The following is a 24,498-nucleotide window of genomic DNA, read 5'->3' on the forward strand; positions in this document are numbered from 1 at the left end:
CAGTCTCTCCTAGCCTCTAAAGTTTCTGTTGAGAAATCCACTGAGAGCCTGATGGGAGTTCCTTTGTACGTTATTCTTTGTTTTTGTCTAGCTGCCCTTAATATTGTTTCTTTGTCATTGACCTTTGCCAGTTTTACTACTATATGCTGTCAAGTGGGCCTTTGCCTGTTCACATATTTAGGTGACCTGTTGGCTTCACTTACTGGTATTTCCTGCTCCTTCCCCAGATTTGGGAAGTTCTCAGCTATTATTTCCTTGAATAGGTTCTCTGTTCCTCTTTCCCTCTCTTCTCCCTCAGGAATACCTATAATTCTTATGTTACATTTCCTAATTGAGTCGGATATTTCTCAGAGACTTTCTTGATTTCTTTTTAGTCTCAGTTCTCTCTCTTCCTCCATCTGGAGCATATCTGTATTCCGATGCTCTATAATGCTAATTCTTTCCTCCATATTGTCAGCTCTGTTCTTTAAAGATTCCATATTCTCCTTTATCTCCTCCATTGTGTTCTTCATTTCCATCAGTACTGATTGCTTTTTCTTTATGATTTCAATCTCTTTTGTGAAGAAACTCCTTATCTCGTTGACTTGTTTATCTGTGTTTTCTTGTATTTCGTTGAGCTTTTTTATGATAGTTATTTTGAATTCTCTGTCATTTAGGTTATGGATTTCTGTGCCTTCAGGGTTGATTTCTGGGTGCTTGTCATTTTCCTTCTGGTCTGGCGATTTAACGTACTTTTGCATCGTGGTTGCTGTATTGCCTTTGTTTTTCCTCATCCTGGGAATATCTGGTTGCAGTTTCCACCTGCCATCACTGTGTGGGAGTCAAGGGCTGTGTAATCTGAACCCCCTGCGCTCTGCTGTGGCCATTCTGCTGCCACAGGCCAACTGCACTCCGCTCCACCTTGGCTGTTCCGCTGCCGCGGACCGCCCAGGCTCCGCCCTGGCTACTGTGCCACAGGCCGCCTGCACTCCGCCGGGGCTGCTCAGACTGGTCGGTTGAGCTGCAGTGTCGGGCATGCGGGAGGCGAGGGGCTCTCTCCCTTGCCCGCTGGGTCTCGGGGCAGGGGGGGCTTCTCATTCGCCCCTCGTTATCCACTCTCCCGGGGTGCTCAGATGTTGATGGCACCCCTGCAGCAGTTTGAGTCCTCTGTGTGGAGTTTCTCACTGGCTGAGAGAGCTTGAAGGGCTATGGTTTCCCTGCAGAGGGCCACTCCTCCCCTCTCTCTGGGAGCCGCGCGACCCAAGTAGCCGATCTGGTAGGGAGGGAGAAGATTTCTCCTTACCTCTCCCCACTTCCTCCGGGGGCCCCAGCATGTCGACTCTCAGATGTGCAGCAGTGTGGGTTTTTCCAATGTCTCTCTGTGCAGTGTAAGTGTCTCTTGTTGGTCTATGCTTGACCCTTTTGTTGTATCTTATCGGGGGAAGAGTTTACTGGAAAGCTCACTCAGTCATGGTGCTGACGTCACTCCTCCACTCCCAATATTTTTGTTGCAGAGTGCCTTTGGTTAGATACGGCCCTGTGAATAGCTTCCCCTGCACCCTACAGGGCAGATTTCTAGCAAGTTCTGCCAATATGGCATCAAAGTGACTTCTCTGCCTTCAGTAAACCATAGTCATGCCCGTTCCAACAAGGTCGAGATCTCAACCTCTTCCATCAGTGTTCTATCTCAAGCCCAAAGGGATAGTGGCTGCTTCTTACCTCGGCTATTCCTGTATTCTTTCTTTCTTTTTATGAAATTTTTTCTAGTTTCACTGAGGTAAATTGATAAATAAAATTGTAATATATTTAAAGTGTACAACGTGATGATTTGATATACATATACATTGTGAAATGATTCCTACAGTCAAGTTAAGTAACCCTGTATTCTTTAGTGTTTTCTTTACTTCTTACTAGCCAATTCCTCATGACTCCAATCCCTCGTCACAGTCAATAAATCTTTACATTAAACTTTCCCTGGGCTGGCCCCATGGCTTAGCGGTTAAGTGCGCGCACTCCGCTGCTGGCAGCCTGGGTTCAGATCCCGGCAGTGCACCGATGCACCGCTTCTCCGGCCATGCTGAGGCCACGTCCCACATACGGCAACCAGAAGGATGTGCAACTATGACATACAACTATCTACTGGGGCTTTGGGGGAAAAAAAAGGAGGAGGATTGGCAATAGATGTTAGCTCAGAGCCGGTCTTCCTCAGCAAAAAGAGGAGGATTAGCACGGATATTAGCTCAGAGCTGATCTTCCTCACAAAAAAGAAAATAAAAAGTAAATAAAAAATAAAAATGGGGCTGGCCCTGTGGCACAAGCAGTTAAGTGCGTGCGCTCTGCTGCGGCGGCCCGGGGTTCGCCACTTCGGATCCCAGGCACGCACCGATGCACTGCTTGGCAAGTCATGCTGTGGCGGCGTCCCATATAAAGTGAGGGAGGATGGGCACAGATGTTAGCTCAGGGCCAGTCTTCCTCAGCAAAAAAAGAGGAGGATTGGCAGATGTTAGCACAGGGCTGATCTTCCTCACAAAAAAAAAAAAAACTTTCCCTGTTAGGATTTCTCTCTCCTGATTGTCCCAGACTGATACATTATTAGCCAATAATGTATTATTAATTAATGTGTTAATACATTAATTAATAATTAATTCTTCAGTTTCCTCTAGAATGTCGGCCAAGCCATCATCACCCTTTGTCTGGCTGCCTGGCCACTTAGATGATGTATTTCACTTTTTTGTCAACAGTCGAGAAACCCTTTAAAGCCTTAAAAATCATTCACAAATCTTTCTATAGTTATCACTAACTGGCTTGATTATTTCAGGCTTTCTTCTGCTTTTTTTTTTTTTTTTGTGAGGATGACTAGCCCTGGGCTAACATCCGTGCCCATCTTCCTCTACTTTATATGGGACGCCACCACAGCATGGCTTACCAAGCGGCGCGTTGGTGCGCGCCTAGGATCCGAACCTGCGAACCCCGGGCCGCCGAAGTGGAGCTCACACACTAAACTGCTTGCGCCACTGGGCCAGCCCCAGGCTTTATTCTTCTCACATTACAAAAGCATTAGGAACAACTAAGGCAACAGATTTGTGGCTCCCTTTTTGTAGTTTCTCAGGCGTATGTTCACTGAATGGAATGGTACTCATACATTCTTATTTCTCTCTCTCTCTGCCAAGTACTATAGTTGAATGACCACAATTCTGGTCTACTAACTGTGTGACCTCATACAATTATTCAACCTATCTAAGCTAGTTTCCTCACTGGTAAAAAATTGATAATATCTACACTTCAGAATTAATGATGTATAATAATTAAAATAAATAACTTAATTAAATTAATTATTTATTCTTGATAAATGCTTAATTTATACTTAATAAAGCCTAACAGTAATAGCACCTACTATACCAATAAAATTATGGCCATATGACTTTGGGTTCTGAAGGGAAACAGTTTACTCAGATTAAAGCTGCTAAAGTAAATAAAGGATAAGATATTTTTAGCCAAAGTTGGTCAAATACTTGAGAGGGCATGTATTAAGTACATGAGAGAGCATGTATTAAAGGAGGGTAGTTAGAAGAATCCTGTTTACAGTATAGGATAGCAGTTCCCAAACACCATTCATAGGACTGGCTGCATCAAATTCCTTTATAGAGCTTTAGCTAAATATAAATGCCCAGATCCCACTGGTAGAAGTGCTAATTCAGTAGGTCTGGGGTAGGCCAAATCATTTGTATTTTAATCATTTTTCACATGATTCTGATGAGTGACCAGGTTTGAGAGCCACTGTAGATGCTACACCCATCTTTTACTTTGAGGTCCAGGGTATAATTAGTTATTCTTTAATACCCTGTTCCCTTCTTACTATGAAGTTGGACAAAGCATGTGAGCAGGATACCTTAAGAACATCTCACAACATCTCTTGCATACAACTACTTTTCCAAGCATGGGTTCCCAATAGATAACCAGATTCTATTCAACTCTGTCAACAGAAAAAAGCTTTTCATAAGTCAACACAAATTAACTGTGCCTCAAAAAATTTTCAAGTGCTTTATGTGCTGACCATCACATTGAATATACCAATAAACACAGAGGTTTCTTTCAAGATTATATAGTAAGGAGACACCAGATAGAGGAAAGAGAACAGAAGTAAAATTTTCTCTGTGCTAATTATTGTCCAACAATCTTACCACGAGAGTGATAAAGTTATACTACTATTTATAACGGTAATGGAAGCCAGGTGATGTATAAACAATATTAGATTACTTACTTTGCCATTGTTTCTGCAGACAGGTCTTCAGAATTTTTGACTTTTGTTTCACCTAAAAAGAAAATATTTTAAAAATAAAATTCCCAAGGATAGGAAGTATAAAAGCAAGAGTAGTCTCTTTCAAAAATCTCACTTTTGGACAATGAAATGGGGACTTTATAATTGGATAACTGTCCCCAATGAAATGGGGACTTTATAATTGGGCTTAGCAAGGATTTCCTATGTTACAGATGCATCTTTATAGTTGGCCACCCTAAGGAGGATAATTACAGTAGCCTAGCAAAGATTTATCCACATTCCTTATACATCACCAGCATCAGAATTTGGCTACATTAAAGGACATTTTCTTAGATAAATAACAACAAATATATACACATGTGTAGGTATGTTTATAAAATATTTATAAAAACTGAAAGCTAGGATTTCTCTTGGAATGCCCAAATGGAACAGACCAGGTTATTTTAAGGCTACACTGAAATTTGCCATATTAATACTATTCAAAGGGCTTGGCAAATATGTCATTGAGTCAGTGACTAATTAAGAACTTTACTCACCATGACCTCGAAGATCCAAAGCCACAATCCTACATTGAACCCTACTAATGATCGCTGCCTAGGAGGAAAAGGAAAAGGAGTAAGATACATCTGGGTTAGCAAATCTTTCCCCATTACCAGTGATAACTTTGAACCACCATTAAGATTCAAGGATCTCAAGAGAATCAAAAGATTTTCTACTTTTAAGGAAAATTTTTAAAATGATGATTCTCTGGGGGTTTTTTGTGCATATTCTGGTTCTATCCCAACTTCAAAATGTGGCTTTCTCCACCTAAATCCCTCTTTAAACTCGAACTTTTCCTAGCTTTTCATGAAACACAGAATAAGCACATCTAAGCAATGACCCTCTGAGCTCTGCTATTACCTATGATTTTCATTCATATTCCTTGGTTATCCTTGCTCTGGAACAGAAATTCCCTAGATAAGGATCATGAGTCAGTTTATATTTCAGGTCAGGATATCACACAAATGTGATTTGTGATCACACAAATTCAGACCATGAAATAACCCTGAAAACAGTACAAGTCATGAAATCTACCAAAGGTTCACTTAAGATAAATGCAGCAGTACACATAAGCTTGTACCACAGTTAAATAAAAATATATTGAAAAAGAAATCATAATACTATGGGGAGGTACAATTTTAGAGGTTTAAACAAACCTGAAATAATTGGGGATCTTCTTCCTCAAATGAACTAGATTCTTTGACAATAATACATCACAATTAGTGTTAGTAAATGTCATCAGTATTTTTTAACTTCTAAGAATAAAATAGGAAAACTATCTAGCCTAAGCCTCACATTTTATGAATGAGGAAACTGAGGCCAAGAGAAAGGAAATTATTTACTCAGGGTCACATAACAAGTTATAAAAGTTATATAACGAGTTAGTTGTAAAAACAGAACCAGAATCAAGGTGAGTTACCAATATAATGGTCCATGTATAACACAAAACAAGTCAGATTTCTTTTCTTTTTTTTTTTTTTTTTGCTGAAGAAGATTTCCCTTGAGCTAACATGCACCGCCAATCTTCTTTTTGCTTGAGGAAGACTGTCCCTGAGCTAACAACTGTGCCACTCTTCCTCTATTTTGTATGTGGGTCACCACCTCAGCATGGCTGACAAGTGGTGTAGGATGGACTCCAGGATCCAAACCCACAAACCCAGGCCACCAAAGCAGAGTGCGCCAAACTTAACCACTACGCCATGGGGCCTGCCCCAAAACAAGTCAGATTTCTTAAATCACGTTTTCCCCTCATTTTCAGTGATTAAATATATCATCTTGAATATAGTCTCATTATAAAAATGTTGAAAACACAGGAAATTAATAAGACAGGTGGAAAAAAGAAATCCTTTGATTTGTCATCCAAATGTAGTCCCCATCATCTCTTTGGGTATTTCCTATGGTCTTTTCTTCCCCCCAGGTTCACTGAGATATTACTGACATATAACATATGTAAGTTTAAGGTGTACAATGCGATGATTTGATACACATGTATATTGCAAAATGATTAACACAATAAAGTAAGTTAACACCTCCATCCTCTCACTTAATTACCATTTTTTGTGTGTGTGGTGATATTTAAGATCTACTCTCTTAACTTTCCAGTACACAATACAATACAATTAATTATAATCACCACGCTGTACATCAGATCCTCAGAACTTATTCATCTTATAGCTGCGAGTTGGTACCCTTTGACCAATCTCTCTCCACTTCCCCCACCTCCCAGCCCTTGACAACAACCATTCTAATCTCTATTTCTATGAATTCAATCAGCTTTTTTAGATTCTGCATATGAGTGAGGACATGCAGTATTAGTCTTCCTCTGTCCAACTTATCTCACCCAGCATAATGCCCTCAAGGTCCTCCATGTTACTGCAAAAGGCAGGATTTCCTTTTTTTTTATGGTGGAATAATATTCCATTATGTGTGTGTGTTTCACATTTTCTTTACCCATTCATCTGCGGATGGATGCTTAGGTTGTTTCCATGTCTTGGCTATTGTAAATAATACTGCTATGAACATAGGAGTGCAGATATCTCTTCGAGATAGTGTTTTCATTTCCTGTGGATATATATCCAGATGTGGGATTGTTGGATCATGTAGTAGTTCTAGTTTTAGTTTTTTTGAGAAACCTCTATACTGTTTTCCATAGTGGCTGTATCAATTTACATTCCTACCAACAGTACAAAAGGGTTCCCTTTTCTCTGCAGCCTCATCAACACTTGTCTTTTTGATAACAGCCATTCTAACAGTTGTGAGGTGATATCTCATTATGGTTTTGATTTGCATTTTCCTGATGATTAGTGATGTCAAGCATCTTTTCATGCACCTGTTGGTCATTTGTATGTCTTCTTTGGAAAAATGTCTATTCAAGTCTTCTGCCCATTTTTTAATTGGATTGTTTTCTTGCTATTGAGTTGTATGAGTTCCTTATATATTTTGGATATTAACTCCTTATCAGATAGATGGTTTGCAAATATTTTCTCCCATTCTATAGGTGGCATTTTTATTTCGCTGATTGGTTTTTTTGTTGTGCGGAAGCTTTTTAGTTTGATGTGGTCCCACTTGTTTATTTTTGCTTTTGTTGCTTGCACTTTTGGTGTCATATCCAAAAAATCATTACCAAGACCAATGTCAAGGAGCTTCTTCCCTGTTTTCTTCTAGTAATTTTATACGTTCTGGTCTTTAAATCCATTTCAAGTTAATTTTTGTGAGCAGTATAAGATAGGGATCCAATTTCATTCTTCTGCATGTGGTTATCCAGTTTCTTAATAATATTTATTGAAGAGACTATCCTTTCCCCATTGAGTCTTCTTGGCTCCCTTGTCAAATATTAGTTGATCACATATGCATAGATTTATTCCTGAGGTCTTGATTCTGTTCCATTGGCCTGTGTGTCTATTTTAATACCAGTACCATATTGTTTTGATTACTATAGCTTTGTAATAGAGTTTGAAATCAGGGATTGTAATGCCTCTAGCTTTGTTCTTCCTTCTCAGGACTGCTCTGGCTATTCGAGATCTTTTGTTGCTTCACACGAATTTTAAGACTGTTTTTTCTATTTCTGTGAAAAATGTCATTGGAATTTCGATAGAGATTGCATCGAATCTGTAGACGGCTTTGTGTAGTACGGACATTTTAACAATATTAATTTTTCCAATCCATAAACATGGGATATCTTTCCATTTGTGTCTTCTTCAATTTCTTTCCTCAATGTCTTGTAATTTTCAGTGTACAGATCTTTCACCTCCTTGGTTAAATTTATTCCTAATTATTTTATTTTTTTATGCTAATGTACATGGAATTGTTTTCTTTCTTTTGCAGATAAGTTTGTTGTTAGTGTATTAAATCAGATTTTAAAAATCACCTAGAAAATCAAGTCTGTTTCTACTTCTATTACTCTAACTAATGAATACTTTTAAAGAAAACAAAGGGCTGAAATTCTACTATACATTGCTATTTGTTCCTGAAAGCTAATTTACAGGAATTATTTAATGCATTATGGTGGTAGTAAAGCCTTCAATGCCAAAAACAAATCTGTATTTTGGAATAAAATTAAGCGGCAAAGATAGCATCAAATTTGCTTGATTGCTTTACATTAAAAAAAAAAAAAACCCAACGTAAAACCAGGTCCACAAAACAGCAACAAAATATTCATTTGAAGGCAGTAATTGTCAATTCCAATTTTAACCTGAAAGCAGTAATTTATGATCTTATGTGCCTGTCAGAAACCACTGACAATAATAATAAAAACAGATTTTTCATTCACTTATTTAACAAATCTTTCTAAACTACATCTGCTAAAAATCTGGCACCAATTGAGTAATGGTGTTATGGTATGAAAAAGACAGGCAATATGCCTGCTCTCATGATGTTTACATTTTAGTGTGGCAGAGGAAGACTAGAAAATAATAAAGGAGCAAGGTAAATTTATCAATCTTTCTTTTATGGCTTTTACTTCTTGTGGCTAAGTTTAAGAAGGCCTGCTCCAAGGTCATATAGGAATGTTCTTATGGTTGGTTTTTTAAATTCAGTAGTCTAATCCATTTGGATTGTTATTTTTATCATACATTAAATTTCTTTTTATACATGAGCTTATTTCTTGATTCTTTCTGCCAATACCATACTATTGATAGAGTTTTAGAATATGTTTTGATATCTGAGAGGACAAGTCCCCTCTCTCTTGCTCTTTTTCAAAATTATCTCGGTTATCATTGGACATTTATTCTTCTGTGTGAATTTTAGAGTTTGTTGATCAAGTCTCATAAATTCCATTGAGATTTTAATGAGTTAGTCAGATTCATACAGGAACATGATTTCTCTATTCAGGTATTCCTTTATATTCTTCTGTGAAGTTTTACTGTTTTCTCCATAAATGTCTTATACTTTTTTAAAAAATAAGGATTATTCCCAAGTATTTTACAGCTGTGTTGCTTTTATGAATAGGATCATTTTTCCTATTATATTTCCAAACTTAGTAAGTGCTAGTATTTAGGAAAAGTAAATTTTTTTATCTTGACTTTGTAAACTGTGGCTTAATTAGTAGTTTGTCAGTTGATTTTCTTTGATTTCACAGGGAAACAATATTTACAAGTAATGACAATTCTCATTCTTTTCAAATTTTTAAAACTCATTTTTCTTTCTTGTTTTATTGTTTGGCTAAAACCTCCAGCGTAATGTTGAAAATAGCACCCTTATCTTGTCCTGGACTTTAAAAGGAAAGTGTCTTACGTTTCACCACTAAATACATTTATGTAATTTTCTGGTATATAAGTTTAATAAAGTTAAGGAAGTTTTTCATCTATTCCTAGTTGCCAAGAGTTTTCAGCATGAGTGGGTGTTGTAGTTAAACAAGTCTTTTTTCAGCATCAAGCAAGGAGAAAAATTAAGTACAGTGATAGATTTTCTAATGATGAACCATTCTTCACATTCCTGGGATAAAACCTAGTTGGTCATGGTGTATTCCTATTTTATTACACTATAGGATTCAATCTGCTGTTATTTTACTTAGGATTTTGCATTTCTTTTATAACCGAGATTGGCTCACAGTTTTCCTGCATTGTCATTGCCTGATTTTGGTATTAGACTGATGCTACTGTCATAGATAAATTGGGTAGCCTAAAACAGTACTATTCTAAGTAGTGTTTTTACATGGTGAAAAATTTTAATTGAACTTTCTCCTTTTGGGGAGAAATTAGCATTCCACAAGATATCAAATATTTAGAATTGGGTAACAAAAGAATAGCTTTTTAACTAGTCTTCCTGCCTCCATTTGTGTCTCCTGCCCAATCCATCATCTCTACTAATATCTTGATTATTTGAAAGCTCTTCAATAGCTCCCGATTACTTAAAACAGTGATACTCAACTACAAGTAGGTACATGTGTATCAAAATGCTCAGCTCCCCAGAACTTTACAATCTGGATGTGTCTGCAATTGTTTCAAGCAAAACATGCTTTCCACCCTCCCTAATTTCGACATGCCTAAGATATGTTTAATGTGGGCGAGGATGAGAGAAGTGTTGTGCTTAAAAACAGCTCCCACTGCTATTACTCTGAACTAAAAGATAAGGTGCAATTCCCTAGTCAGGTATACAAGGCCCTCCCATATTTTGCCCCTGTGATCTCTCTAGTCATCTCCTTCCCTGCTCCCCACCCTTACTCAAGCTACTTATAATTTTCAAATCATACTTCACTGTTACACTCTTCACTACCTTTGCGTTTCTCTCTCCTTGGATTGCCTTTTTACTAATCTAACTTCTATGCAGTCTTTAAAACCTATTTCACATGTTCCCTCACTTATGAAACTTTCCTTATAGTCACCTCAACCATCAGAGTTAATCATTCCCTCCTGTTACTTTTGTATCTTGTACATAGATGCTGTAAACTCATCTAAAACTAAGTGCTTCATCAAGCACTTTATCAAGAACCTCACATCTTTTGCTTATTCCCACAACCACTCTATTAACTAGGTGGTATTATATCCATTTTACAGATTAAGAAACTAAAGCTTGCTAGATTAAGCTGTTTTGAGATTCAAACCCCTGTCTGTTTGAGATAAAAGTTTCTTAAATTTTTTGCTGTATTATTTGTATACATGTGCCATCTCCATTTTTCCCACCTTCCCCATTAGACTTAAAACATCATATGAACAAGAGAATAGGCTATATGTTTAATTCTCCACTGTATCCATGGCACACAGCATAATGCCTGGTACAAAGTAAGAGTTTAACAAGTATTTGCTGATTGGCTGATCTTATTAAAGAGTGAACTCTCATTCTTCCATCCCTAGTAACCCAGCCCAAAACCTGGAATACAGAATATAGTTAGTAAATATTTGCTAACATGAACTGAATTAATTGCAAGAAGAAACAGGAACCAGTAGACGTTCAGATTCAATTCCTGGCTTCAATCAATTCATACTCGGTTGGTCCCAGGTCCCTCAGAGGTACCAAAGCTGAAAACAACTGGAGGCTGGCAAAACCTAGTCTGCTGAGGCTGCATGTGCTAATGAGCTCCTCTCCTCTCTCAGCCAAACTTCAACATCTGCTTACTTCTGGATTCTCCCACAGCAATCAGGTCAGTCTTTTATACCCAGTACTTGCTGATGGGAGAGGGCTATAGAAGCCCTAAGTATTACGCACTATATATAATCAACTTGATTATTATACCAAAGCTACAGTAATAACTAATTTATTGGATATAACCAAGGAATAAAGGATTCTGAAAATTTTTCTAAAAATCTAAAGCCTAACTTTTAAATCATAATTTCCTTCTATTAGTTATTTATTAGTTATAACCCTTTGATAGTTCCACAAAAATGACTACATATATATATATATATATATATATATATATTTTTTTTTTTTTTCTGTTACTAAAGCCAAAGTAGAAATGCTTTCTCTTGATAGTTAATAGGACGCCTTCAGGTGAATCCCTGGGACACCCTCCACCACCACCACCACCAAAAATAACCCACAAAACATTTAGATGGAAAAGGGGTTCTACTCAGGTCCAGGGATTTTTACACAATGACGGATAAGAAGGAACCTGGAAATATACATTCACAGTTAAATCCTATAACATGCATTATGCTGGTATACTACCAAGATGATGCTCACTTTTCCCCTGTAGATGGCCTGGGCTGCTTCAAAATAGTCCTAATCATTAGAAGTTCTGCCTATGTGTGTCAAAAATATATCTCTATGGTTTCTGCCCTGAGTCTCTACTCTTAAGCAGTGCAAAACTGGTCTTCAGAGAAACATGCACACTGAAGGCAGCTAGAAGTAGGTTTGAGTTTTGGTGCTGTCAGTGGCTGTGTGATTTCCCTAAATTTCACTGTTCTCATCTGCTTAACCGCATAGAAATACAGAAAGGATTAAATGGGATCATGCATGTAAGCACTTAGCACAGTACCTGGCACACAGTAAATGTTTAAAAGATGTGGCTGATTTTAAAAAATTATTATTATAATTGAAACCAAATATTACATTTCCAAAGTCTTTCCTTTTTTCAGGGCAAACACTTTCAGTTCCTTCAACTTTTCCTTGAATGCTATGGTTTCAAGTACTCTAAACCTGGCTGCTCTTTTCTGGACAAGTTCCAGTTTGCCAATCTCCCTTTAACATGTGGGACCCAGAACTGAACACAACCTTTGAACTGAATACAAACTTTTTCCTTTGAAAATAGTTTCCATTAAAGAAACAAACATGGGGCCGGCCCCGTGGCTTAGCGGTTAAGTGCGCACGCTCCACTACTGGCGGCCCGGGTTCAGATCCCAGGCGCGCACTGACGCACCACTTCTCCGGCCACGCTGAGGCCGCGTCCCACATACAGCAACTAGAAGGATATGCAACTGTGACATACAACTCTCTACTGGGGCTTTGGGGGACAAAAAGGAGGAGGATTGACAATAGATGTTAGCTCAGAGCCGGTCTTCCTCAGCAAAAAAAACAGGAGGATTAGCACGGATGTTAGCTCAGGGCTGATCTTCCTCACAAAAAAAAAAAAAGAAAAAGAAAAAACAATCTTTAAGTTATGAAAGTAATAAAAAACATAAAACTGTAAGAAAAGCCATAAAATAGAAAAACAGAAAAAAAAATCACTCAGTGTCCAGAATTGTTTTAAAAGGTTGTATAATATTCTGTCTTACAGGTACATCCAGTTTAACCATTTACTTATTGTTGGATACTGGGATTGTTAATTTTAGACAAACAGCTTTTTCCGCATTTCGTATTATTTCCTTAGATTCCTAAAAGTACAATTTCTGTGTCAAATGGTGTAAGTATTCTGATGATTCAATCCCAGTGCTAAACTTAACTTTCCAAAACAGCTCTATTTACAATGCGATCAGCAATGTTCAAAAGTATTTGTTTTCTAATATCTTTGCCAATATTGAGGATTAGTTTTGAAAAATATTATTAATTTGATATGTAAAAAAATGATAGTTCCTATGAATAATATCTGATTACTAGTGAGGATGAACGTTCTCATGTCTATTTGTTTTCCATGAACTATCTCTTCATGTCCTTTGGACTTGTGTCTCCTGGAATTTAGGATTTTTCTAACCATGTTATACAACTTCTTTATGTATCAGCCATACGTATATGACTTACTGTCATTTGATAAAGCCTTTGGAATAACTACATACTTTTCTGCTTTCTTAAACAGAATACAATGAACAAAATTTAACCTTTTCTTAATTGTTCAGGGTCAGCATTAACTTATTTAAGAAATAACTATTGAGCACCAACTCCAAGGCAGGCCCTGTGTGCTAGACAAATAAGAGTGAATAAGGCATAGTCCCTGCTCTCAAGGATCTCATGATCTAGCATCATAAATATCAATCACAGCTGTTCATCTTTTCCTTCAGCTGTCAATATACTTGTCCTCCTGCTATGCTAGTGCCTTTTTGCTTCTATTTTACTAATTATCTTCTAGGTGAAGGTCTGAGAGTAATTCTGCCTCTCGTGATGATAAGGTGCTTGGGCTTATTCCTGCCGTTTGCCATAGCTGCCTTTTGAATCCACAGACATGTTCCAGTGCTTGAGGAATTATGACTTCTGGAGTCAAGTCAATCGCTAAAGCACTTACTTTTATGGAGCCATTTTTATTTTCAAAGCACCGTCACATGTAAACTCATTCAATGGGCTGGTACACTGTCAAGAATAACAACAACAACAACAAAGGGCAGGTAAATCTAACCAGCCGAACCAAGCTATTAAGTCAATTGACTGGTAGGGAATTCCTTTGCTTATACAAGTAAACCAGGTAAGCAACTGGAACATAATGATGTATCTATAAAAGAGTTTCACAAAGTGTGGTATGCTAACAGATGTTTTAGAAAAAAGGAATTGAATGATCAAATACATTTGGAAGACACAGTTGAAATTAAATAGGTTTATTTAGAAGAATATCCTAAAGGCTTTAATAATACACTGATATGTAGGGTGAATTTCCAAGAGAGAGATGAGAAGCATATTTTATATAATATTTCTCAAACTCATTTAATCACAAAATCACTATTTCATTAATTTCTCACGGAATTGTAATCTATAGAATATACATTGCTAAAAGAAGAACTAGAGATATCCTCTACAATGATAACAAGTATAAAAATGTCAGCAGCTATTTATCAATCATCTCCTCTATGCCAGACACTTTTCATGTTACTTCACTGTTCCTATCTATGGGATAAAAATATTTAATATCAATACATGTCAACAAATAGCTTACTATAATAATATTTTTACAAGGTTTTATAATTTACAGTTTTCATATCCATTATTTTACATAATCTTCAAAGAAACTTTGAAGTGTAAGCAGACTGTATTTGGAGAATAAAGGCTTACGTGGCTTGCTCAAGAACTTAAGTAGCTTCCTCAAGAATATACTATTAGTACTGGTAAAATTGGGACTACAAATCACATCTTCCAACTCCTTCTTCACTGTTTCTTCCCAGTGTCAAAAGCAACAGCTGTTTCATAGAAAGTCTATTCTAGCCCTACCTAGATCCCTCATCTCCAAGGACTCTGAATGCTCAAATAGGTAATATTAGTCTAAATCAGAGCTAATATGTTGTACCAGAGTCCTAGTGAGTTGCTCAAAAGTTCAAAGAATATAGTGAGGCTACCTCTGGCCTACTTATGTGATTCTCACAAAAATTTTACAAAATCTTGTGACCCATTAAGTATTATCCTTGCAATAAAGTTTTTCCTATCCACAGACTACTTTTTGCCAAATTTCTTATGCAGCAGAGCCTGGAGTCCCTATCTCCGGCAAGTTTCAATTCAGTTGTGTGAATGTGACATGCCAGTTAACATGTTCCTCTATTCCTCTCCCCAGTCACATATCTCTTTCCTTTCATGTCTCCAACACATCAGCTTCCCAGTGACAGTGTATTAGCTTAGAGTAGAGCCAGGTAAGTTATGGTACATGAGCCATTTCTGGTGGCTCTGACCTTGGTTTAGGGCAACTGCAGTACATTTACTACTATAGCTGCTACATTAGGAACAGGCACAAGTTGTTGTTACTTGTTCATTCAAAAAACATTCCTTAAGCATACAGTATGTGCCAGGCATAAATAAGCCACGGTTTCTGCCTCCAAAAAAGCTCAGTCTAGTTGAGGAATGTAAATGACTAAAACTATGCTACTAAGGACTTGCAATGTGGCTAGTCCAAACTGAGATCTGCTGTAAGTACAAATACACACTGGATTTCAAAGACAGTATAAGAATAATGTGAAATATCTCAATAGTAATTTTTATATTGATTATCTGTTACAATGATAATATTTTGGGTACAATGGATTAAATAAAATATATAGTATTAAAACTAATTTCACCTGTTTCTTTATACCTATTTAATGTCCCTACTGGGAAATTTAAAATCATGTATGTGGCTTGCATCATATTTCTATTGGACAACACAGCTCTAGAGACATGAAAGAGCCTGGCACATACAGGCAAATCATACAGCTACGTCCTAAAGTAAGAGAAAGGAAATAGCAAACAAGACAGGGGCCAAATCATTTACTCATTTAATAACAGCTGAATAAGTGCCTATGTGTCAAGAACTGTTTCAGGCAATTTGGGCAACAAAAAGGAGTAAGACATTATTCCTGTTCTCAAGGAATTCATATTCTAAAGAAGAGATGAGAAGGTACTTTTATACTTAATCCCAATAATCCCACTGCCAGGAAGAAAATGGTATGTTCAGGGCCCTCTTCAACTCTACAGCCATCTGGCTCCAGGTATCTAGTACTGCATTCTCACTTGCTCCCATTTTCTGTCCTTCAGACCCTCTAGTAGTAAACAGAGGAAGTATGTATATCTTCTTGATACATACAAGAAGAGATGACAATTTCATTTCAGATAAGAATGTTGCTAGTATCTTCCTTAGGAGTATCTCTCCTTGCACATGGGCTGCCCCACCCCAGTCAAGGATATTAGGAAGATTTACAACTGGCACTATTCACACAGACATATATCCTCTACTTTAGACCCGGGTATCATCAACCAAATATTGTTTAATTCCTAGTAGCTCACAAGTACCATTAAAATATAAACCATTATTTAAAAAAAAGAAGAAACATTTTCCAAATATTTATGGGACATCTCCATGTATAAAGTACTACAGTAGGCTCCATGAGGGAGACAAATAAAGGATAGACATAATCTCTATCTAAAGCACCTGAATGGAATATGTCTGCTTATCCATTACTTAGACTACTGAGACACAGACCCCCACTTTTAACAAGGCACAAATTCCACCTGCCTCATCCCAATGCAATGTATACAGAATATTTTATAAACTGTTTGAAGAATTCATGCACTAAAGCTCACCCCAGTTAAGAACCTCTAGTTTAAAGAACAGGTGATCTTGGGCCTACCATGATAAATATTTGGAATCAACTCACATCCCTAACCTTCTTACATCAAGCCATATAAGTGAGTACAGAAGGAAGAATTAGGCTAGCCAAATTCATCTAGAAGTAAACAATGATTGTGCTAAGATCGACTTCTACTATCAACTACTTACTTACTTACCGTGAACACAGCCCAGGAAAGGGCAGAATGGCCTCCTCCATGCAGCAGGAGTAGGACTGGACCTTCTGAACCACTCTTGTAAACTCGAAAAGTGTATGAATAGTTAAAGATAACATATCTAAGCTTTTGCTCACTGAAGTTTTTGATTATTTAGCCATAATAATACTGATCACAAAACTCAGGCAGCACCAAGCTAGATGCAAAGACTTCCACGTTAAGAGACACTTAAATAGAAGTTTCTGAGACACCAAACCTGTTTTTGAAACATGGAGCCAGTATGACCACTTTTTCAATGGAAAAAAAAAATGATTCCCTTTGCCCTAATGAGGACATAGTCCCTGGTTTCTAGATGCTAAACCAGTTCAACTCACTTGACTCATGAAAGCTTCCTCTGGGTCCTTAAGAGATATATCAGTTTCAGGAATTTAATTCTTAATCCCTTCCCCATGCATTCGACAATTATAGCCAAGTAAGATATTGGCATCAACTTACAGGTAATATTCCATGCTGTACAAAGAGCAGGTGGGCAATAAAAATGAAATAAACAGCAGGAATAAAAAACATTTTAGAAACTACACAAGTCTTCTAACTTAGACAACATTATAAGCTTAATAAAGAATAAGTCATTCTGTAAAGGATATATCCTTGCCAGTTTCATTCCCTACTTCTACATCTTCCATAGACTCAAAGTATTGACTCCAAGGAACAGGAGAAAAGTCCCGCTTTCTTCCAGGGCTAAGGAAAAAAAAGAGAGAGAGATTTTAAGTAAAAATTAGTTATGCATGAAAAGATAAAATCTTGATCAACAAATGCTAAATGTAAATCTAAAATGGAAATAGGAAGATTATTTTCCCTTAAAGATAAGAAGAGTTTTCACACACAAAGTATCACATAAAAATATGTTTTAAAAAGCTCAAATATAGATGTAAGAGTAGAAATTTTAGGATTTGAGGAAATTCACTAGTATATTTTAATCACAAATACATTCCATGTACATTCACATCACAAAACCTGCTAGTTCTCTCTCCTTGTTCTTGGCTATAGGCTCATTCTTATCCACTCAACCTATTAACATCATTCCTGCAACAATCATTTTTGGTTACCATTGCTTCTTCATACCTTTAATCCCATGCGTTATTTCATACTTCTTTGTCATTTCCCAACCAATCAATATACAGCCATCATAGAAGGCAAACTGGCAATATCAATAACTTGAACTTCTAGGAATTTATCTGAGATGTGCTCACACAGAAGGGAAATGAGTTATCTATTCAATGTAGCATTGTTTGTAATAGAGAAAAATAGAAAACAACCTAAATATCCATCAACAGGTGAATGATTAAAATAAATTATGGTACACAGAGAAATATTTAGCTTTAAAAAGAAGGAAGCAGGCCGGCCCCGTGGCTTAGCGGTTGGGTGCACGCGCTCCGCTGCTGGTGGCCCGGGGTTCGGATCCCGGGCGCGCACCGACGCACCGCTTCTCTGGCCATGCTAAGGCCGCGTCCCACATACAGCAACTAGAAGGATGTGCAGCTATGACATACAACTATCTACTGGGGCTTTGGGGAGAAAATAAATAAATAAATAAATAGAAAACCCTAAAGAATCTGTTGGAAAACTGTTAGAAACAATCAACAACTACAGCAAAGTTGCAGGGTACAAAATCAATCTACAAAAATCAGTTGCATTTCTATATGCTAATAATGAACTAACAGAAAGAGAGCTCAAAAAGATAATACCATTTACAATTGCATCAAAAAGAATAAAATACCTAGGAATAAATCTTACCAAGGAGGTGAAGGACCTACACAATGAGAACTACAAGACATTATTGAAAGAAATCCATGATGACATAAAGAAATGGAAAGATATCCCATGCACGTGGATTGGAAGAATAAACATAGTTAAAATGTCTATATTACCTAAAGCAATCTACAGATTCAATGCAATCCCAATCAGAATCCCAATGACATTCTTCACAGAAATAGAAAAAAGAATACTAAAATTTATATGGGGCAACAAAAGACCCTGAATAGCTAAAGAAATCCTAAAGAAAAAGAACAAAGCAGGAGGCATCACAATCCCTGACTTCAAAACATACTACAAAGCAATAGTAATCAAAACAGCATGGTACTGGTACAAAAACAGACACACAGATCAATGGAACAGAATTGAAAGCCCAGAAATAAAACCACACATATACGGACAGCTAATTTTCGACAAAGGTGCTAAGAACATGCAATGGAGAAAGGAAAGTCTCTTCAATAAATGGTGCTGGGAAAACTGGACAGCCACATGCAAAAGAATGAAAGTGGACCATGTGCTATCGCCATTCACAAAAATTAACTCAAAATGGATCAAAGACCTGAAGGTGAGACCTGAAACTATAAAACTCATAGAAGAAAATATAGGCAACACACTATTTGACATTGGGTTTAAAGGAATCTTTTCGGATGACATGCCTACCCAGACTAGGGAAACTAAAGAAAAAATAAACAAGTGGGACTTTATCAGATTAAAGAGCTTTTATAAGACAAATGAAACCAGAATCAAGATGAACAGACAACCCACCAGCTGGGAGAGAATATTTGCAAAACATACATCAGACAAGGGGTTGATCTCCATAATATATAAAGAACTCACACAATTGAACAACAAAAAAACAAACAACCCGATCAAAAAATGGGCAGAGGAAATGAACAGACACTCCAAAGGAGATATACAGATGGCCAATAGGCACATGAAAAGATGCTCAACATCACTAATCATCAGGGAAATGCAAATCAAAACAACACTAAGATACCACCTCACGCCTGTTAGAATGGCTATAATCACCAAGACAAAAAACAACAAATGTTGGAGAGGATGTGGAGAAACAGGAACCCTCATACACAGCTGGTAGGAATGCAAATTGGTGCAGCCTCTATGGAAAACGGTATGGAGATTCCTCAAAGAATTAAAAATAGAGATGCCCTATGATCCAGCCATCCCACTACTGGGAATCTATCCAACGCACCTGAAATCAACAATCCAAAGAGGCTTATGCACCCCTATGTTCATTGCAGCATTATTCACCATAGCCAAGAAGTGGAAGCAACCTAAGTGTCCCTCGACAGACGACTGGATTAAGAAAATGTGGTATATATATACAATGGAATACTACTCAGCCATAAAAAAAGACAAAATCGTCCCATTTGCAACAACATGGATGGGCCTGGAGCGTATTATGTTAAGTGAAATAAGCCAGAAAGAGAAAGACAAACACTGTATGATCTCACTCATATGTGGAATATAAACCAACACATGGACAGAGAAAACTGGACTGTGGTTACCAGGGGCAGTGGGGGTGGGGGTGGGGGATGGGGGGTGAGGGGTGGGCACAAGGGGTGAAGGGAGTCATATACATGGTGATGGACAAACAAAAATGTACAACCCAAAATTTCACAATGTTAGAAACCATTAAAACATCAAAAAAAAAATTATTAAAAAGAAGGAAGCAATTATATACTGATAAACTTCTTTATATATGGATAAGATATACTCTTAAGTAAACAAACAAATATGATGCATGTACTACCATTTGGGTAAAAATAGGAAATATGTATAAATATAATTGCTTATATGTGTTTAGAATATCTCTGGAAGAATACTGATATAACATCGATGGTATTCTGGGAGGGGAACTATGACTGGGAGATGAGAGACAATTTTCAATGTATATTTTTTGATTTTTGAACCATGTATTCTTAAAAAATATAAAATTATTTTAAAACAAAATAAAACAAAAATAACCAATAAATGTCTATTTACAACCAATGTCTTTAACCTTGGAGAGGACACAAGAAAGAAACCTTGAGTCTTCCCCTATTTCCACACCAATTCTTCTTCCTAGTAATGGAGGAAATTCAGAATTCTATCAGCAGCAGAACATTACCTCCTGCCAAACATCTTAATACAAATAATACAAAGCCCCTTTTAAAGACTTTAGTTAATACAAAAACATTCTAGGTTGAATAAAATACTGGAAAGAATTACAATGGAGTACCTGGGCAGTCAGGTATGTATTCTTTCAACAGTCAAGCATTTATTGAGTATCTACTCTCTTCTAGGCATTTGAGACAGGTCAGTAGTTCTCATTCCATGTAACGATAAGATCATCCGGGGAGCTTTTAAAAATACTGATGCTTGGGTCTCACCTCTAGAAATTGATTTAAATGGACTGAGATGTTACAAATTCTTAACACTTACAGTACGGACTTGGGCAACATTTAAACTCTTTCTGCCTTGTACTGTAGCAATTGAATAAAATAACATATCTTTTAAAAAAATCTAATACATCTAGCATCTGTTGCTCAGTAAATGGGTAATCCCGTCTTCTGAAAGAAAGACTGCCTCTGTGGAAGTAAACTACAACTTCAGCCTAGACCTGTTTTTTTGGTTTGCTAGCTGCACTTGAATTCTTACTGGAAAGCTAAAAGCAGAACTCTTAATTCTACTTACTCATCAGTCACTCACTAATCCTCCTATGCATGTGCTACTTTGGGTATAACAACTCAACATGGCGTGCCAAACATGTTATAATGGATTCTAAGGATCTACGCGTGAATTTTTGATGTCTGGGCTTAGGATATCATCGTAGTAATAGTTCCTAGCATTCACTGTGCACAACAGTGAGTCACTGTGCCAAGTCATTTACAGGCATGATTCCATTTAATCCTCAGAAAACTCTGAAAGTTATTTTATCCTCATTTCACAGATAAAAAACAGATTTAGAAATATAAAGTAACTTGTCCCAAGGTTAGTTATACAACTACTAAGTAGCAGTGACAGGATTTAAATCCAGTTCCATCACTCTTCAAAGCCTCTGCTCTTAACCCCAATGCTATATTAATTCTCACATTTTTTTTTCTCTCTCACTCTCTCATTTACACTTCCGAAAAGTAATAAGGTTTTAGGGCATATCATCAAAGGTTTCCTCTTCAGAATCTAAATATGGCTGACTTTTCCAAGGCCAGAGAAACTTTCCAAGTTGGCCAGGCACCAGTTAAAGAAAAATTACTTCCTATAAACAGAAATTATTCCTAGGAGAACACCCTCCACTTCTAATTTTCTTCATTAAAAAAAACAAAGTTCCTGGGACTACCCAACTTATACCAACATACGAGTAATTCCCATTTGGTTAAAAAGCCAATAATCTATACCTCCAAAGGTTGCTCCTACTCCCAGAGAGATTTTTCAGGCATACTCCTGACATCTTCATTTGAACACACAATTGTTTAAACACTCCACAACTTCAGGTAATTTTGCAACCATTGTTAGACATGAAATAGATAGCAAGGACCTTACCTTATATTAATCCTTATATTCTAGTCAGAAAGGATACTCTGTATTTTAAGGATGTAGTTTTGATTCTTCTTAAAAATAATTTGTTTCTTATTCTTTTATGCCTATCTACTTTATGGTCATTACAGCCTGTGTAGGCTCCTGTTAGTTATAATTTTTTTAATGAATTAATTACTGACTTTTTTCTCCATGGAGTCATAATGAAAGAATTTTGAAGTAATGAAAAGAACTTTCAGAAGCATAACAAGGTTAAGTCATACTTTAAAAATAAGGATTTATTCACCAAGAACTTATCTGTATTAGGCCAGAACTGAGGTGGGGTGATGGGAGATGCTGGGATAATTAAAAAAAACTAGTGAGACTCACGCCTGTTAGAATGGCTATAATCACCAAGACAAAAAACAACAAATGTTGGAGAGGATGTGGAGAAACAGGAACCCTCATACACAGCTGGTAGGAATGCAAACTGGTGCAGCCTCTATGGAAAATGGTATGGAGATTCCTCAAAAGATTAAAAATAAAGATGCCCTATGATCCAGCCATCCCACTACTGGGAATCTATCCAACGAACCTGAAATCAACAATCCAAAGAGGCTTATGCACCCCTATGTTCATTGCAGCATTATTCACAATAGCCAAGAAGTGGAAGCAACCTAAGTGTCCCTCGACTGACGACTGGATCAAGAAAATGTGGTATAACAAACCTCCCCAAAAATAAAAGTCCAGGACCAGACGGCTTCCCTGGTGAATTCTATCAAACATTCAAAGAAGACTTAATACCTATCCTTCTCAAACTCTTCCAAGAAATTGAGGAGGGGGGGAAGCTCCCTAACTCATTCTATGAAGCTGACATTACCCTAATACCAAAACCAGAAAAGGACAACACAAAAAAAGAAAATTACAGGCCAATATCACTGATGAACATCGATCCAAAAATCCTCAACAAAATACTAGCAAATCGCATACAACAATACGTTAAAAAGATTATACACCATGATCAAGTGGAATTTATTCCAGGTATGCAGGGATGGTTTAACATTCGCAAATCAATCAACGTGATACACCACATTAATAAAATGAAGAATAAAAATCACATGATCATCTCAATAGATGCAGAGAAAGCATTTCACAAGATACAGCATCCATTTATGATAAAAACACTGAATAAAATGGGTATAGAAGGAAAGTACCTCAACATAGCAAAGACCACATATGACAAACCCACAGCTAATATCGTCCTCAATGGTGAAAAACTGAAAGCTATCCCTCTAAGACAGGAACCAGACAAGGATGCCCACTCTCACCACTCCTATTTAACATAGTACTGGAAGTCCCAGCCAGAGCAATCAGGCAAGAAAAAGAAATAAAAGGGATCCAAATTGGAAAGGAAGAAGTGAAACTCTCACTATTTGCAGATGACATGATTTTATATATAGAAAACCCTAAAGAATCCACCAGAAAACTTTTAGAAGTAATAAATGAATATGGTAAAGTTGCAGGATACAAAATCAGCATACAAAAATCAGTTGCATTTCTGTACACTAACAACGAAGTAGCAGAAAGAGAAATTAAGAATACCATCCCATTTACAATTGCAACAAAAAGAATAAAATACCTAGGAATAAACTTAACCAAAGAGGTGAAAGATCTGTACACCAAAAACTATAAAACATTTCTGAAAGAAATTGAAGACGACACAAAGAAATGGAAAGATATTCCGTGCTCTTGGATTGGAAGAATTAACATAGTTAAGATGTCCATACTTCCTAAAGCAATCTATAGACTCAATGCAATCCCTATCAAAGTTCCAACAACATTTTTCACAGAAATAGAACAAAGAATCCTAAAATTTATATGGAACAACAAGAGACCCCGAATAGCTAAAGGAATGCTGAGAAAAAAGAACAAAGCTGGAGGTATCACACTCCCTGATTTCAAAATATACTACAAAGCTATAGTAACCAAAACAGCATGGTACTGGCACAAAAACAGACACACAGATCAATGGAATAGAATCGAAAGCCCAGAAATAAACCCACACATCTATGGACAGCTAATCTTTGACAAAGGAGCCAAGAACATACAATGAGGAACAGAAAGTCTCTTCAACAAATCATGTTGGGAAAACTGGATAGCCACATGCGAAAAAATGAAAGTAGACCCTTACCTTACACCATACACAAAAATTAACTCCAAATGGATTAAAGACTTGAATGTAAGACCTGAAACTATGAAAATTCTAGAAGAAAACATAGGCAGTACGCTCTTCGACATCAGTCTTAGCAACATATTTTCAAGCACCATGTCTG

General features: G+C 37.0%; 1 protein-coding gene across 1 annotated transcript in view; it reads right to left on the reverse strand.

Annotated features, from left to right (window-relative positions):
* Positions 1 to 24,498, reverse strand: part of PPME1 (protein phosphatase methylesterase 1) — a 78,269-nt gene that overhangs the window by 36,300 nt on the left and 17,471 nt on the right. The window contains exons 2-5 of the mRNA XM_058545614.1: positions 17,485 to 17,578; positions 16,844 to 16,936; positions 4,795 to 4,852; positions 4,241 to 4,292 (exon numbers count right to left, since the gene is read on the reverse strand). Of these exons, the coding sequence (XP_058401597.1) occupies positions 4,241 to 4,292; positions 4,795 to 4,852; positions 16,844 to 16,936; positions 17,485 to 17,578 (297 nt within the window). The remainder of the gene's footprint in view (positions 1 to 4,240; positions 4,293 to 4,794; positions 4,853 to 16,843; positions 16,937 to 17,484; positions 17,579 to 24,498) is intronic.

Source organism: Diceros bicornis, chromosome 7 (assembly GCF_020826845.1).
Source record: "Diceros bicornis minor isolate mBicDic1 chromosome 7, mDicBic1.mat.cur, whole genome shotgun sequence".
Classification (NCBI taxonomy): domain Eukaryota; kingdom Metazoa; phylum Chordata; class Mammalia; order Perissodactyla; family Rhinocerotidae; genus Diceros; species Diceros bicornis.